Genomic DNA, 18,180 nt, shown 5'->3' with positions numbered 1-18,180 from the left:
CATTACAATTTACTCTTAGTATTTAAGTTATTGACTTGTCACCTATTTCACCAGCTGTGCAGGAACCATAAGAAGTGTTTTGTCATCAATAAGAGTTTGACTTAAATCCAGAGACATTAACAAGCTGTCAAAGGACCAGCTTGACCATTCTCAGGTTATTTTTGACTTCGAAGCATCCCCTTAAGTTACTCCAAAAACTGTAATATTTTAATATACCTCCTGAATAATAGTACAAAGTATAGCGAACCTAATTGTAATTTTAAAATAAATCAATGGCGCTTTCCTTCCACCAAAGTTGTTTAAACATTTTAATGGACTTAAAACGACAGACATTAAAAGAATCCGTCAAAGGACCAACTTTACAATTCTAGGGGTTATCTTTCGCATTTAAAGTATGACTCAAAGCTACTCTCGAAAATTGTAATATTTCAGTACACCACTTGAATAAGAAGTATAGCGACCCTAATTGAAAAGTTGGACGAATAAATCAATGCCTTGTTTCCTTCCACCGAAGTTGTTAAAAGCAGTTGGCAGTTAGTTGGGGAGGAAGCGCTCAGGGAAGATAACCCTCGGCCATTGGTAATGAGTACGAGTCCGTGCTAACTCCTACCTTATCTTGATAATTTGTAGGTCGATACGTCCGGCCTGTCTGCACTGAGAAGTACGACTTGCATTTTGCAATTCAAGATACTACACCGTTGCAGCTTTATGACTCATCGTATCTAAAAGGAAAATATATGTTGCTTTCAATTAAAGTAGATGTTTAATTGTAACATGTGTATTTTTAGTGTCCGTTTTGATCTATGTATTTAATATTTTACAGGTTAATTCATAATTATGTATTGTTTCCTCTCAAAATAGGCATAACAATTTTTTAAGGGTTTTCATAAAGCTTTGCATTGAGACTTTGGATTAGATATTCTTATTTTTAAAATATACATGTAAGTAAAATATACAGTCATCAAATTACTTTGCACGTATTGATCTAATTATACCCTTTTAAATAAAATAAAACATTTATTCGTGACACACAGTTTTTAAAACGGAATTTCATGTTCAAGTATTTCATTACATAATTCCTTTTAAATGGATTAATTTTAAAACTCATTTATAGAATACAAATACAAGAATATATCAGTTTTTTTACAATCAAAAGTTCAAACACTATTCTCAGCTATAATTTTTCTAGAATGTTGTAAAGATTATGTTGTGTTACTTGTAATTTATTGTTTGATTCTTCTACCTTGTTTATTTCCTAATAAAGCATTGTGTATTTTCGGCAATTTTGATCTGCTATTTTTTTTAAATTTCCACTTGAGTTCTAAAGATTGATATATTGATTAACTTTTCATATCCATAGATTTATTGTTGGAACGAAACCCTTATACCCTGTGGAATAGAATTACTGTTGAGAACAAAGATTAATAAGTCTAAAGCTCGAGAGCTCTTCCGTATTAATTTCACTTACTTTGTCAGTTTCATAGGTTAATGAGTAAATTTTGCAAATTTCTCAAAAGTAAATGTAACTTTGTAGATGGAGGTATGAAAATTTAGTATTTTGGTATAATGGTTTATCAAATGTAACAAGAAATAGTTTATGTTCATGAAATAGTCTTCTGTAGGCCTACAAAACACACATAATGGTAGATATTGTCTTTGGTGTAAAAATAACCTAAACAATTTAAAAGATACTGAAATTGTGTACACGACAAATCATTATTTAAACAACATAATATGATTCCTTTGTTTTCTGCAATATTCCTACCATACTCAGCATTTCTTTGCTGAGTATGGAGAAAGAAATTGAATGCCAGAAACGGTGCGAGCCCTGAGGGCTTAGGTCACACGTTGACCTGACCTGAAGTAATGTGACAAACAATCCAAGGTCTGTTTCCAACAGAGTAGAGGGGGTTTCTTAGTGAGTAGTCTGACAAGCTCAGGAGTCTCACACTACAGGCTGGCTACCTGTGTGCGTAAAAGCATTTTTACCTCCTCTCCCTAAAAACAAAAAACAAAAAACCATACTCAGTATGATCTGATTTGTTTGTTTCCTGAAGTATTCCCAGGATAATCAGCCTTGTCAGATTTGTTTTCTGCAATATTTTCTCTGTTTAGGTACTCAGTCTTCTGATGAGTTCATTTCCTGCAGTATACCCAAAAGATATATTCAATTTTAGTAGTGTATGTTTCTTGCATTTAACTATAGATACTTAATTATTCTAGGTTTGTTTCCTGTAGTTCTCCACAGTACTCAATTATTCCAGTTTGGATTTTCCCGCAATCTTCAAACAGGACTCAATTTTTTTCTATGTGTTTTCTGCAGTTCTCCAATTGGACTAGTTGTTCTAATGTGTTTTTTCTTGCAGTACGCCCAAGAGACGCAGCATGAGAAGATTCTGCGAGGTCTGGCCGTCGGAATCGCCTTGACAATGTTCGGCAGACTTGAGGAGGCCGATCCGCTCGTCACATCTCTCATGCAAGACAAGGACCCTATCCTGCGCCGCTCGGGAATGTACACACTCGCCATGGCGTACTGCGGCACCGGTAGCAATCAGGCCATCCGGAAATTACTTCATGTTGCGGTAAGTTGTTGTGGTTATTCTATTTACCTATGCCTTTGACTATGGATATAACTAGACATTCCATTACCATGAAAAAGCTATTGCCGATCATAGAAAACATTAATGTATAGATTGGTTTGAGCCAACATCAAAGTGTGTTGATAATTTTTTAACCACGGAAAACTGAAATAGCACCTTTAAGCCACGTAAACTACCAAAGTCACTTTTATTATATTATTACAAAGAGATAACATATAGAATGTAGCACCTGTGAGTGGCTAATTTAACTATTTTCATTTTCTTATGTAATAAATTGGTTACAGCTGGTCCATGTAGATGGGATGTCTAATTCAGTATCCAAAAGTCTACGGTAGTACTTACTGAATAAGTTTACTTCACTGAAAATCCTGTAAAACGTAAAATATTATTATACTAGCAACCTGCGTCACTTGGTGACTTCAAAATCTGTTATTTATTTGATATAATGGGTAGTTGATAAGGATGAAAACGATTATGTCTCATCATACCCCTACTATTTGCATTGCGAGCCCTAATATTTTCTTTGCGTGCGTGATCTCTTCGAGGCATCTTAGGAAAATTACAAATACTAATGAAACATACTATGAAAACACAAAATCTAACATAAGTCATTTTCTTTCTTGAACCCTCCTCACCAAAAAAAAAAAAAAAAAATATATAGAGATAAAGTGGTAGAAAAAAGAACATATTTGCTTACATCGTAATAAAAGATTCTGGTGTCCAAATGAAAAAAGGAAGAAATATAGCAAATGTTTTTGATAAATTTACTTTACCTTAAACTCTTTGTTATCATGGAACTAAAGGGTAAATAGTTCATCAAGAAGGAAGTTAAGCGACTCAAATATAACAGTTTAAATACAAAGTCAAAGTGCCTGCTCGCCTTAATGAAGAGTGACACTTTAATCTGGAAGGCGGTGGAAATTGACCCTGTTAGGTTTTGTTGACTGTCATAACACAGTCTTTTGTCGTATTTGGATGGTAATAAATGAAAATTTTGTGCTGTGAACTGTAAAGGAAATAGTTTATTCTCAAGTATGATTTAAATTCTATATTTAGTGTAAAAGGTTTTGATGAAGTGTGGGTTACTATAAATCAGTGTTTCCCAACCTTTTTCCGTTTAGGGCACACTAACTAGAACAAGTTTGGAGTCACGGCACACTTGTCTACAAAATATCGTTGGTTAAAATTACATTTAGTAAGTGCATAAAAAATTTTTTTTCATGTACATCTTACTCCGTATAACCTATTTTATACTAGTAAATATACAGGGTTAGTAAAAAGTGTGGAGACCCCCTGTTATTTTTTTAACGGTCCATACTAGAAAAACTAAACCCGGCACACAATTAAAGCATGTTATGAAGTACTTTTTGGGCATAACCGCCACTTGGTGTACATCCCCAAAATGGGGGATTTCGGGGGAAACTAACAAATTTCAAATACAAAGACCCATCGAGTGACCTCTCATTTTGAAGGTCCTGGTAAAAGAAAACCAACAACGCAAATTAGAGGTCTCTATCTCAGTTCAGTAGAAAATGGCAGCCAATTGAAATTATCATAGGTTCCAAAACCCAAAATGGGGGATTTTGGGGGAAACTCAAATATTTTAAATGATATGCCCCATCGAGTGACCCCTCATTTTGAAGGTCATAATAAAATAAAACGAACAATGCAAACTATAGGTCTCTATCTTAACACAGTAAAATATGGCAGCCAATTGAATATAAAATTGCAAGTTATTTCCGATTTCTAAAGATTTCAATCAGCTTCCATTTTTTACTGGATGGGGCTTATCATTTAAAACTTTTGAGTTTCCCCCAAAATCCCCCATTTTGGGTTTGGTAAGCAATTGGCTATTAGGCTTAAAAAGTACTTCATAACATGCCAAAAAGGTGTGTAGAGTTTAGTTATCCTAGTGTGAGCCGCTACAAAATTTACTGCGGGTCTCCAGACTTGGCAAGCTGTAAGTTAAATTTAACTTCTGAGAATTTCAGTTGGCTGCCATTTTTTGCTGGATTGAGATAAAGACCTCTAGTTTGCGTTGTTGGTTTTCTTTTACAAGGACCTTCAAAATGAGGGGTCACTCGATGGGTCTTTGTGTTTGAAAATTTTGAGTTTCCCCCAAAATCCCCCATTTTGGGGATGTACACCAAGTGACGGTTATGCCCAAAAAGTACTTCATAACATGTCATAAAGGTGTGCCGAGTTTAGTTTTTCTAGTATGGGCCGTTAAAAAATAACAGGGGGTCTCCACACTTTTTACTAACCCTGTATATATGTCTGTAATATAAAGGTGGGTTTACCAAGGTAAAAAATATAAAACTCACATTTGTTATCCAACATATGTACAATATTTAGTGTTTATTAAGTGGAAAGTTTTAAATAATAATAAAACATTGAGCTTGATTAAAATGTTGTATGAATTTACCAATAATGAGTGAGAAATATTAAATAAACCCTGGTTTCAGTTCTAGTGGGAAACTTGTGCTTGACGTTTGTTTATTAAAAGTTTCTTTCTTGATCAAAAATTGTTTAACTACTTAAAATTTCGCGGCACACCTACAGAGGCCTACTGGCACACCAGTGTGCCGCGGCACACTGGTTGGGAAACACTGCTATAAATAATAGGTATAGTCAAGACATTTCGGAAAAAGTTTCCATATGTCAGACAGGATTCATTTAATATTTTTATGGTGGTAATTGATCTTAAGCCTCTTCTGATTTCTTGTCACCCATATATTTTTATATACTGTGTTACAAATTAATTTTAAATTGGATACTTTCAATGTAGTTTAAACTTTGATAAAAAAAGACCGAACATAATTAGATCAATAGATAGTATAAATTTAAATAAAATACACCAAATTGCTTTACCCCTGTAACCACACAAATTCTTTTGTTTGTATTTTCTTGGAAATGTATTATGAATATTAGTCTCAGTTTTTGAGGAAAGAGCTTTTTGGCTTGGAAATACATTGAGAAAGAAGGAAAATATACACAAATAACTTCCTTTATTAAAGAGTTCCAGGCAGTTACAAGGTGACTTCTCTTATAATGTTCTTCTGGATAAAAAACCCGTTGTACGAGTGAAGAAATATCAAATTAATTTTTTTGAAACTTCAGTATTCACCCAAAAATTGTGTCAGTTTCTATAAATTGATCCGAACTCTTCTTGGGTAAGTTAGTTGTGAATCTATTTCTTCATTCTGAATATCTGTTGTTCTGAATGTGTGTTGTTGTTTCTTGTCTGTGTCTGTATTATTATCATTTTCAATGTTTCATACTGCAATGGAGTAAGTCTATTGTGGGTTTTGTGTAACATATGTTTTTCCAATGCAGGTGTCTGATGTTAATGATGATGTACGAAGAGCTGCTGTCACAGGTCTCGGATTTCTTCTGTTCAGGTAGGACAACTTTGAGTTTGCTGTAGACTTAAAAATATCTCTTAGATCACTTGCATTTTTCCGTATCGTCGGCAGAAGTTAAACAATCTGTTAAAGTATTATGTGTTGTGATTGGGCAATTGAAGAAAATATGGATGGAATAATACTCAGTTGACAGTTTTGTCTTTTTTGTTTTGAAAGTGTTTTTCTTGTTTGAAGTACAAAAAGCTTAACCATCGATGGCTTTTATGTGGTAGCGAGGTTCAGTGGTTGAAAACTCTTAAGTTGTAGGATAAAAAATAATAGGTTATTAAACAATTATAATTTGTTTTGTGTTAATGAAATCCCTCTACTGAAAGCATTAGTTAATTTTGTGGAATTGTGGTTAAAATTGTATTAGAACAAAACTTAAATTTTTGTTCATTTACTATTCCTACCTTAAACTACACTAACTTTAAGCGACTAACTGAAAAAAAGGATGAATTTCCTTTCATGCCAAAACGTAGATTTAAGACTTAACGAGGAAAAATTCCTTGAACTAAAATTAAAATAGTAATCCTTTACAATTATGAACTTAAAAACCTCAGTAGAACACTTTATATAATAATTTGTTTTTCTTGAGAGTATAGCATTTGTTACTAAATGTATTTTTGAATCAAAATCCAACAAGTAGTTAGACTGCATTGGTTGGGACAACTAACCTAATATGTGCTATAGAATTCAAGGTATTTGACATTAATAGGCGTAGTTGGGTCTATTTTAATCCATCCGTATGAATTATTGATGAATATCCAGTTGTAAATGGAACTGTGAGCCATTTATTCTCCGCTATTGATTGACTGTACATTATTAATGGAGCAGTTACTCTCCAGTATTTCAGTCACGCCATATTTCACCGGAATTCATTTTTATTTTGAATGTTGTGTATTCGGTTGGACTACGTATTATTAAACATTTTTTGTAATTACTTTAGTAAGATAATTTGCATGTTATGTAGAAACTACTTGAAAGTATCATGTTAAGTGTATGTGTATGTAATTATGTGTTATGTTAATAAGTAAAACTGACAAGATTTGATTCATTGTGAGAGATTTTACTAGGTCAAAAGTGAACTGTATACAACAACTATGCGACAATGATATAAAATTTAACAGTCTGTAAACACATTATTTGAAAATATAAGCCAAACAGTCAAATTTTAGTAAGTAGCCTAATTTGCACTTAACACATTAAAGCATCACATATTAAAATAAATATCATCTATAGCTTTTCATTAAAAAATCTACTACGGTGTAAATATAGTGTAGTGTTTGAAAATATCTCTTATCTCATCCTTATACCGTAAATCATACAATAATTTATCGTTCACTCTTTAAAGTATAAAAAATTACCTTTTTTTAAAAAAAAGTTTTGTTTGGCGACTATCAGAAAATTAGTTCTCAAATGAAACGATGTCACATAGAGTTTGTTGGAATGCACTTTTCTTAAGGAGGTTTTCCAACATTTTTCCAATAAAGCAGTTAAGAGGTTGGTTTGTACACCAGCTGGTGGGACTTAGCTTCGATTGAGTCTGAACCAGCGAGATAGCTGCGATTGTCGCTGGATTAGCACTTCCCCCCCTCTCCTTCCCTCCCGTCTACAATCTCCAAGTGGTCCCAGGAGTAGGTCCGTTGTAACCTTATCAATAACACCATCCTCTAAACCTATCTCCACCACTCCAACAAACCTACTGCTCACAATTTGATTTTAAAAGACTTGTAAAGAAACGTTTTCAATTTTTGGGTCTTGTAGAAAGCTTCTTGGGCTTAAAATGAACTTTAGTTTAACATTTAGTGATGTTAAAATGTTTTAATATTTTGTAAACCCTTATAAAACATACACATTTATTTTTTAAAGCTATGTTTCCCCAACTTTGTTGTGTTTCGGATAGAAAAAAGTTATTTTTGATTTAAAATTTGTAGATATTAAATTTTTTAAATATAAAGTTGCATAAAAAACCGACAATTTTATTTTAAGACTTGTACATAAGCTATGTTTGTCAAGCTTTATGTGTAGATGACACTAGGTAAAAAAATTGATTTTAATGTAAGTAATAAATTTTCAACAGTTCATCAATTATATTAGTTTAAAATTAAAATTTAAAATTTGGGGTGGTTAAATTTTTTAAATATTTTATCAACATTAGTAGATGAACTAAACATTTAGCAGTACCCTTTAATTTACTAAACAAATTATCATGGCGCTTAGGCCATGATCACGGTTAGTTAATGATTAAATATTAGGGAATGTAAAAAATAATTAATTTAATTTAATAAATAGGCTAATATTAATACGCATTTCATAAACAATACAGTATCAACTAAATGAGAAAAAAATGATTAAAAACATATTTTATATCCAAATGAACTTCTTTTAGATTAAAACATGGGTTGTATCAATTACAAACACAACACAATTTACATCAAAATTGTATTTGAAATCATGCTTTTACAAGTACTGCACTCACTTTGAAATAGATTACTAACTAGACAAAATTGTTAAATCAAATCAAATAAATATATACTGCATTGTTTATTAATACATGAGTAATATCTTCTGTATCCAATAGTCAATGGTAATATCATTCTGTCAAGCACACTTTAATTTTAAATTTCAACATTCTATGTGAAATTACGCTTTAAATTGCTGGGTGCTCAAATGTATTATTGGAATACTCCACTTCAATAACAACGGCTAAATCTGTATATTTAAATTGAATGAATATGTTAGCATATGCATTTCTAATTGATATACGAATATCTTGAGCCAAAATTAATTTTAATATCAAAACTCTATTTGAAATAATGCTTTCATTGTGTTATTTTTATTGATTTTTTAAGTTCTACACTTTAAAACAAATTACTGAATCATAATATTCTTGAATTGAAATAAAAACAATCTATTCTCTGTATATGTCATGTAGATGTATCAAGAAAAAAATTATGTAGGTAGCATATGGAAAGGGATTAAACATAAAAAATATATTATTTATAAATCAATTTAACATATATTTTATGTTCAAGAAAAGAATACACCACTCTATCAAATAGAGAAATATTTTCAGGTTGTAAAAACATATTGAAAAAGTAAATGTGTATTTTATATTTGCAAACTTCCATATTCCTGTTTAAAACTACGAATGTAGAAACGCTATGGACAAAGCTCTACAATTAAATTTTGTTAGTTTTAAATAATAACCCGAATGGATTTCCATGTCGCTCTGTCACTATATGAATATGTCCAACACGAGAAATGTACTTTGGTGGGAGTTAAGCTTTTGTATTGACATTTTAATTAAAGCTTCACTCGTTTGAAAAGCTTGCATAAACAAGAATTCTTTTAAAATACTTTATTTTTATTTGGAAATAGTTTATGCCCTCTCACACACTGTTAATAGTTTTATAGAAAACACAACTGAAAAGTTTTCTTAGTTTATGTGCTCTTATTTGCTCCTACCTAAAAATCGTGTAAAAATTGTCCAATCAAAACCGTCATATTATATAAATATAGGTTTTTAAAGATTTTAGTGAAATAAATCATGAGATAGATTTTGGAGATGAGCGTAATTTTATATTTTTTAAATTGTCGAAAAGTACTATACATATTAGGGCGAATTGAAACAGCATTTGTCTCAAACCTTGCTGTTATTATCATTTAAATTCTCAAAACTTAATATATATCAACACAAGAAATATGATATATATTTGGTCCCAACTAACTTTCACAGTAGTTTTATGTTATTGAACAAAAAATAAATAGTGAGAATAGTTTAAAAAGGTTTAGGAATGTTTTCTTTAAACATTTATTTGGAAAAAATATTTTCACCATATTTTTTATATTCAAAGAAAAATGAATATTGCTGATTATAGCTATTCAACCATAAACTAGTACTATAAGGTGTCTTTAATATAAATAAGTAAACTGTAAATTTATTGATGGGGTTATTAATGGGTTGGGGTATTAATGGGGGTACTCCTATAATAATATGTTTTAACTTGAACTGTGAGCTGGGTCTTGTAGTCCTAAAATGGGATGGATTATATTAAAAGCATTTCAATAGTCCTTATTAATCTTTAATTAGAATACTACATCAGTCATTAAGAACTGAAATTTACTATGTGAAATATCAGTTTCTGTAGCAAAGCTTTTGACATTGTGGGTGTAATGCATGCTCGACAATACCGTAGCAAGACCCCTAATCTCACCGCAGCGCTTGGTGAATTGTAGCGGCTGCGGACATGTTCACACAATAGTCGCTGGAAACAAAGCATTGCTTTCAATACCCGCTCTAATGAAATTGACACTCAAACTCCTAAATGTTCTGTGTAATTTGTAATCACCCCTTTGAAATTATCAGCTTACCCGGTGTCCGTTCACAATTTTGGAACAAAACTAGAAACAATTTGGACCATTCGAGGAAAAAAATCGTTTATATTCATCTTAAATGGAATGTGATCAATGATCATAAAATCTTGCTTTAGGCATAAGCTTTTTAACAATTCAAGAAAAAACGGGTTGTTTTGAAATTTATCTCTTTTTAGTGAACTCAGAGCAAGCACCCTATTTTTATTGGACTAATAAATACTCTTTAAAATGGAATTTTACTGTCTGTAACAGTTTGTGAATACCAATGATAAATTATTCTCATTTATAACATCAAAATCAATTAATTATTTAAATGACATGAAACAATGAACAATAGTTAGGCAGTTAAATATTAATATCTAGGTTAAAAAAGGTAAGCTACTCATACGCAAAGGGCTGAATTCTGGAAAAAATAATACATTTTCCAAATAATACAGAAAATTCAAATTTATTTGATTTGATTGATATGATACGGCTGGTTTGTTTGCTTCAAACTCTAATACTATTAGAGAAAAATGTTTATTGGACAAATATTATTACTTTCTATCTTCTTTCTATTTTTCTATGGTAACTTTTATCTTCTTATAGAAATACAACTAAAATAACAGGAAAAAAAACTGTAAATAAAACAAAAATACTATGAACTATACATATTCATAGTTTAAAACTTCCTTGGTGATCTTAGAACAGAATTAAAATTTCATAGTTTTACCAACCAATGTAAATCGATGCTGCTGCTCCTTTATTTTCCAAGAATAGCGTTCAATAAGAATCACTATTTAAGCTGTATTGAACAAGGAACTTTAAATATAATTTGATTGTTGGAGCAGTTTCAAGATCGAGACATTTTGCAAGACCAGCGAAAATAAATTGTTATTTGTTGAGAGGGCGGACGGGATATCGGCTGGTTTATGTTGTCAGCTAGGCTTGAACAGTTGATCTTTCTATTTATTGTTCCAGTTGATTTATGTGCTAAAACCCTAATTTTACTTGAAATTTTTGCGAAATATTGTGCAATTCACTATTGTTAAATCAAAAGAAGTTATTCTAGTTATTCTAAGAAACAACTTTTAAAAATTGCACTTGTAATTCAAATACGTAAAACCTACCTTATAAAAATTAGGTGTCTCTTTCTCTTTGGCTATCTTCCCTTGTGAAAACCACCAAACCAATTGTAGTGAAATTTACAAGGTAATATACAAGGGAGTGTCATAGGCACTTTGATGTTTTGAAATTTTTTTTATCAATGTCCACGCCAGTATATTTTTACCTTCCCCAAGCCTTTTAAGTTTTGAAGTGGAGTTTTTGAATGTAAATTGTGTCTTAAGTTATGTAAGGAACAATGAACAACCGAAAATAGATTTCATTTAAAAACAATCAGATTTATATAACAATTGACAATATAATATTACAATATTAACTCTACATCTGATATAGTATACCAACAAAACTACTTTAATCAAGCAGCTTAACCTTTAAACAATAACGGGACGGCTCATTATAGAATCCAAGAATATAAAGTAAAGAAAGAAGAATTGAAACTTTTGCAAGAAAATATAAAAGTTTAATAGTCGATCCCTTCTTTGTTTGAGTTCGGATCATTAATGTCTTTTAAAAGTTTGACACTGTTAAAAGTACCAGATCAAAAACTAAGAATTTAAGCATTTTAGAACTTTTCCTCAGTCAGTATTTTTTCGTAAATTAGTAACTTGATAGTGAGTTTGCAAATTATTATTTGTTGGTTTCTCAGAAGAAAACACATTAGTAAGTAACATACAAAACTTGCCGGTTAACGTCACATATTATTTAATCTTTGCATATGTGTCCTTTATAAAAAGTTATAGATTACTTCTTAAGTTACATTAAAAATTAACATAGTGGTAAAAAATCAGTAGACTTAACAGTAGTAGCTAATTCCGATAATTTAGTACTTTTAAGATAATTGACAACATTGACAAATTTAGTTCCGTAATTTTAACTACAAACAAGTTAGTACTTCTTCTACAAACAAACAATTAGTTGTTGACTTAAATAAAATAATAAAAAAATAATACTCTTCTACTATTGAAACATACTTAATTGTGGTATGAAAAAACTCCATTAATGAATTTTATGGGATCAAAAGATTTGACAATTGTACAGTATTAAGAGAATTTATTATCTATTTATTTCCCAAATATTCTCGTTCGTCTAGTTTGAAAATTTATTTTAAATAGTTAAATATAAACCCAACATAAATTTATCAGAAGCATATCTACTCAGTTTGACATTCACTGCAAAAGCGCTTTAAGACCATTAATCCCCGTTATGCATATTCATTAATACAGTGTCACCTTCTGCATATATTTTCTCTTTTTGACGAAGCGCTTTAAAGATTTTTAGAATCGGTAATTTATTCTTTCTCAAAAAGATTCCTCAAATGATTTAGTAAAATAATTAAAGTGGGAAAAATAGAATTATTGGTTGTGTTAATTATATTTTAAGGTGATTCAGAAAATATTTGGAATAAATAACTAACTATTAAAGGAGTAGCGGAAATCGGAAGAATGCTATGAATAAATTAATACTAAATATCTCCTGGAGAAGCTGGAAATCCAAAGAAAACTTTGAATAAATAAATAATAACTACTAAATATAGAGTCATTTTGCACCTTAATCCCCTCTTTCAGCGAAGATTTTGGTAAGCTTGATTTCTGAGAATTTTCCCGTCCAACCAACACATAGGTCCTCCAATTATATCTGTTATCACTCATAACATCACACCCACAGATTTTTTTCTCTATTAGTTAAACCAACATAAGACCTTGAAGCTGTTTTCGTTTGATATGCGTCAAGTAAATAAATAGTGCGGAAGTTTTAAATTAATTATTTTTTAAGGTTATAACAACAGGGAAGTTTTGTAGTTTTTTGAGAACTAGATTATTGACATCCTCATTCCCAAAGACTTTATATTCAATCTATATGTTTTTAGTTAAAGAACAAATAATAGCCTAATTGTTTATCCATAACACAAAGAATTTATGGTGTAGATTGTTTACCGTGTTAAATGTTATGGTTGAAAGGCAATCTGCGAAATTGAAGCACAGCTTAAGTTTGAGTCTTACCATCCTCCCATAAAAATCTCAGAAAAAACATTAGACTGAAAATATTCTCTTCAATGTCAGCTTTTTTATTTATTTGAGTTAAAATTTATAACTTAGAATAAAATTTACGTCTGATTTTAGAATTCATTTTAAAAACAGGTTACAATGTCCTGGTCTAAAGATTAGCCTTTTTAAGCCTTTACAAGAAATTATTTTAGGATTAAATAACATTTTGTGGCCGATATTTCCATAGATAAAAAGGAGATATTTCCTAGAATAAAAATATACTTAATCAAGGATTTGGAAAAATAAATTATAACAAATGATATTATTAAAATTTTTAATTTCAAAACAATGTGACCAACTATTATGTGCCTAATTATATTAAACTAAGAATATCATATGGTTTTAATTTTAACTTCTTTAGTTTTACCAATACAATACAATCTTTAAATGGAAGAAGATTCATTAAATAAAGACTACCACCATTGAGTATATACTCAATGCTACCACTTAAACAATTTAAAATAGAATTTTGTGGATGGGTGACGATAAAAAAAAATTATTCAGTTTTAAAATTTAATAATGAAAGACTTAAGAGAAAACACTTTGCTTGCTTGAGCTTTAAAACTAAAAACTTTGCACTGAAGTGACATGTAAGTCACAAATGGTTGCCAGTAAGCCCTAGCTCTAGCATGCTAGTTGAAGATTAAGCAGAGTGTGCCTAAGAATAGCACTTTACACATCAGCTTCATATGAAGAAACTTGTGTATACATTTTGTAACCACGATTGTCTAAATGATGTTTTAGCATTGATAGATATCCAACAGTAATTCTGCTATAAATATAGCGTTAAAGGTTTGTTAGTAAAATGTAACTTCTGCTAGTACAAAATCTGTTGGTGAATTCATAAGAAAACCGTCAAATACACAGTAAAACAGGTTGTAGGTGTATCAATGAAAGTTAGTGTAATAGTTTATTCCCTGGAAAAAATAAAAAAGTTTAATGTTTTCTATAGATGCAATTTCTTACTCCAGTCTGAATTGAAATGTTCATCTGATTTGAAATGTTCATCTGATTTGAAATGTTTTGCAGTTTAATCAACAAGGCGAGGGGTAGTTCGTAAATTTACTCAGTTTAACAATAGTATAGGCATATTTTAAATACATAAAAAATATTTTAAATGAATACATATATATTTTTTTAAATTTATAAATATTGGAAATCATAATAATTAAATTGTCAATACAAATAGATAACAATCGAGACAGTAACAGGAGACTTATTGTTTATCGGTTAGCTAAGTTTGACTTCGGCAAGTCAAGATTACAATTCACCAGATGGCATTAAATATGCAAAACGCATCTCGGAGCTGTTTCCGAATATATTTGAATAACATCTGAGTTTGAAGCTGCTCATTTTAACAGCTCTACCATTATCTCCCAATATTCAAGCACGTTTTCAAACAAAAGGTCTATTTAGCTTTACTAATTTAGGACTTAAAAATAATATAGGTTTTTATTTTATTGAGTATTTAAGTACATCTTCGTTTTCTATGAATCCCTGAAGGCTATCTTCAAATGATTCTTTTAGAAATCTTGAAACCTTTAGCTCCCATCAATTATATACAGTTGTGTTATCATTGTTAGAAAATTAAATACTTTTAACTTTTAAGGGAAACCTGTCAAACTCTCAAACGTTAGTATATGCCAGGGATTTTATAGCAACATACTAAAACCCCTTCTCATTTTATTTCCAGTTTGAAAACCCAAACAACATTTTGTTTAAACATTTTGACTAATTAATAATGCTTCTTGCAAGTCTTTGTACATTATTTCACTGGATTGTTTTAATTAATACTAACTATATCTAAATTTAAAACGATTGACATGCTTTAACCTATTATCTTGGTAGTTTTGCATCAAACTAATATTTTTTTTATCATTCAAAGAGTATAAGGACAGGTCTATTTGGTATACTTTCAGTAATTGTTGATTGATATAAATTTTATATTACATTTTTTTAGGAATAAATTTGAAGTCGTTATTTCCAGCATTGACAGACTTTTTTTGAACACCTGCGATTTAAGTTTTTTAATCATTAAACTATTTTTATTGGTATTATTGTGGTTGTAAATAGGTTCATTTATTGAATTATTGAATTTTAGTTGTTGACAAATTATACAGTCTAGCACACATAAACCATAAACAGTTAACAGTGAGGATTTTTATTGGTTTAAAATTCTTTTGCCGTTTCATTGTCTAGTTTATTTTCAATCTAGTTATAATGGCTTGCTTCTGTTTTTTTTTGTTTTTTTTTGTTTTTTTTTTATTTGTCTAGAACCTTTTGATGTCATTAGTATTACTAGTTAACCGCCCGTGCTCCGCCACGGGAATATTGTCAACAATAAAAGAAATATTAATTAAGAAATACTGTTTATCTTTGTATTTTATTTAGGTGTTGTTTAATTTTTTACATGAAATAGAACTGATAGTTTGCCTGTATAAACTATTTTATGTTAATCAAACCGATATATTATTTTAACCAAATGAATGTTTTATATTAATTCGAGTTTCATTTGAAAAATAAATAGTATACGAACTGGGCAATGCTGATAACCTAATAAGCAGCTATTTATGCTATTTAGATAATTTACTCAAGTATATTCCTATATTCGTCGTTTTTTTTCATTACATTTGTTGTATGGAATAAAGATAGTCACTTAGCCTACATGTAAATCACGCACGCATCAGCACACGCACACCACACGGCATGGGGGTCGCATTTCACGAATCTTTGACCCATACTGTGAGTAAAAGCTGTGTTTACGTCGTATAAAGTTGGGCATACTTTGTTCAATGTTAAAGGGTATTAACGGTCCAATTTGATGGAAAAGGAGTCGTGGATTTTAAAACTATGTAGACTACCACTACCAGAAAGATGTTGATTCAAGTGAGACTTAGAACTGCCTATTTCAAATGCAGATTTGTATTATATTTTACTCAAATAGTTTTTTGTCTCTTTTGACCCTTAATACTTTTTTTATAGCCGCTGTTGATAAGATTTTCCATAAACTCACAATGTTGATAAGGAGTTCATTTTACCTTACCCTTGTGACAACATAAGGGAAAAAATATTTGTGTCCCAGTTAGTCTGTTCTGACTCAAAATTCATAGATTTGCAGTACTAACAAATCCAATCTAACGACCCCAATTTAAAAAAATTGGTATTTTTTAGAAGGGACTTCCAGAGCACATTTAACACCATCACTGCTCTTTACCTTTTTAGTTCGATGGTTCTCTGCATATTTTTTTTTCGTTCTGTATGTCTCTTTACGCCCGGTTAATGATTACCTTTTCTTTTTCTTTTTGTACTTTTCACATCCTGGGGTTAATGATAAAGTTTTATAACGCTATAATGACCCGAGTCAACATTGCCATTAAACATCAAGTCACATACTTCTTCGCCAGAACCGAAATCGTAAGTCACAGTTTCTCAAGCAACTTCCCTGTGTACTTGAAAAAAAAATCAGTGATATATTGTAGTTCCACGTATCCCAGCGTACTCGCCATCTCGAGAAGGTAAAGTTTGGTACCACTGAACGTCTAACACTGATCTTGAGTAAGATTCGTCACCTACTATAAAATGTTTGTATGTTTCCCACTCATTAGCAATTATATGTACAACTTGCAAGCGGATTTCCCCATGATTATTCTGGTGGCCGTAGAGAATAAATTATATTGATCAAAACAATAAGTTTCCGATCCCTACTATGGGGATTATTTCACATTCCATACTCAAACTTAAACTCAATTACCACTTTCCTTCAGATCACTTTGCAGGAAAACTAAAACATTTCAAAAATCAACAAATACACTTTCCTTGATCAAAATCGTGTGTTTATAAACAGAAACTCCAAGTTTAATAATTGCATACTGAAAGTGAGGTTATAAAAATAATAACAAATGTCTGACAAACATTAAACAGCTGACGAATAATTTATAAACTGTGTATTATATTCTTCAATAAGAATTGTATTGACTCGACCTTTAAAGGGCTGTAGGTCGTAGCCCTTAGAAAAAACGTAAATTCTAAGGAAGTTCGGCAAATCTACACACTATCCCCTTTAATTTGAGACATAAATTTTGTAGATCGGTCCAGTAATTACTGAGAAAACAGTGTTACAACTGTGTATTAAATATATAGATTTTAGGCTTTTCAGATACATAAATATTCCCCCTTAAGATTACTGATGAAAGAAACGTAAAATGACGGTGTTTTGTCTAAAAGTGGACGCAACAGTTGTTACTCTGGTATGCAAAATCAATCTGGCGGTGGATGAAGGTAAACGGAGTAACGGCCTGGAAGTAACATGAGTCTTGAGTTTTAATCATCCGCTGGGAGCGAGTTTCAGCTGTTCAGCTGTGCAGGAAGTGACGGCTTCTATATTTGTGTATGCAGCCTCGCTGTTCCAACACATCTGTGCAGGCTGTATATTTATATTTAGTTTTGAATCTGAATGCATTGTTGACAAGTGATTTTCAGTGTTGCTTTTTCAATTCTCAATTGATCTTTTATAGGATATACTCGGTTTAGGTACTGTAAAAAAAATAAATACAGAGTAAAGTGGAAATTGAGTTAAAAGTTGAAAATTTATTTTTTTAGGAATTTTACAGTTGTGAGATGTAAAATGCGGGTTCATTTATCATCAGA

General features: G+C 30.8%; 1 protein-coding gene across 1 annotated transcript in view; it reads left to right on the top strand.

The window, feature by feature from the left end:
• LOC128991422 (26S proteasome non-ATPase regulatory subunit 1-like) overlaps positions 1-18,180 on the top strand; it is a 256,979-nt gene that overhangs the window by 35,891 nt on the left and 202,908 nt on the right. The window contains exons 11-12 of the mRNA XM_054414284.1: positions 2,367-2,582; positions 5,937-6,001. Of these exons, the coding sequence (XP_054270259.1) occupies positions 2,367-2,582; positions 5,937-6,001 (281 nt within the window). The remainder of the gene's footprint in view (positions 1-2,366; positions 2,583-5,936; positions 6,002-18,180) is intronic.

Source organism: Macrosteles quadrilineatus, unplaced genomic scaffold, assembly GCF_028750875.1.
Source record: "Macrosteles quadrilineatus isolate MER2022 unplaced genomic scaffold, UCM_ALF_1.0 Scaffold_4__1_contigs__length_99947679, whole genome shotgun sequence".
Taxonomy (NCBI): Eukaryota; Metazoa; Arthropoda; class Insecta; order Hemiptera; family Cicadellidae; genus Macrosteles; species Macrosteles quadrilineatus.
Note: the sequence above shows the minus strand (reverse complement) of the source record. Positions and strands in the feature narration are given on the sequence as shown.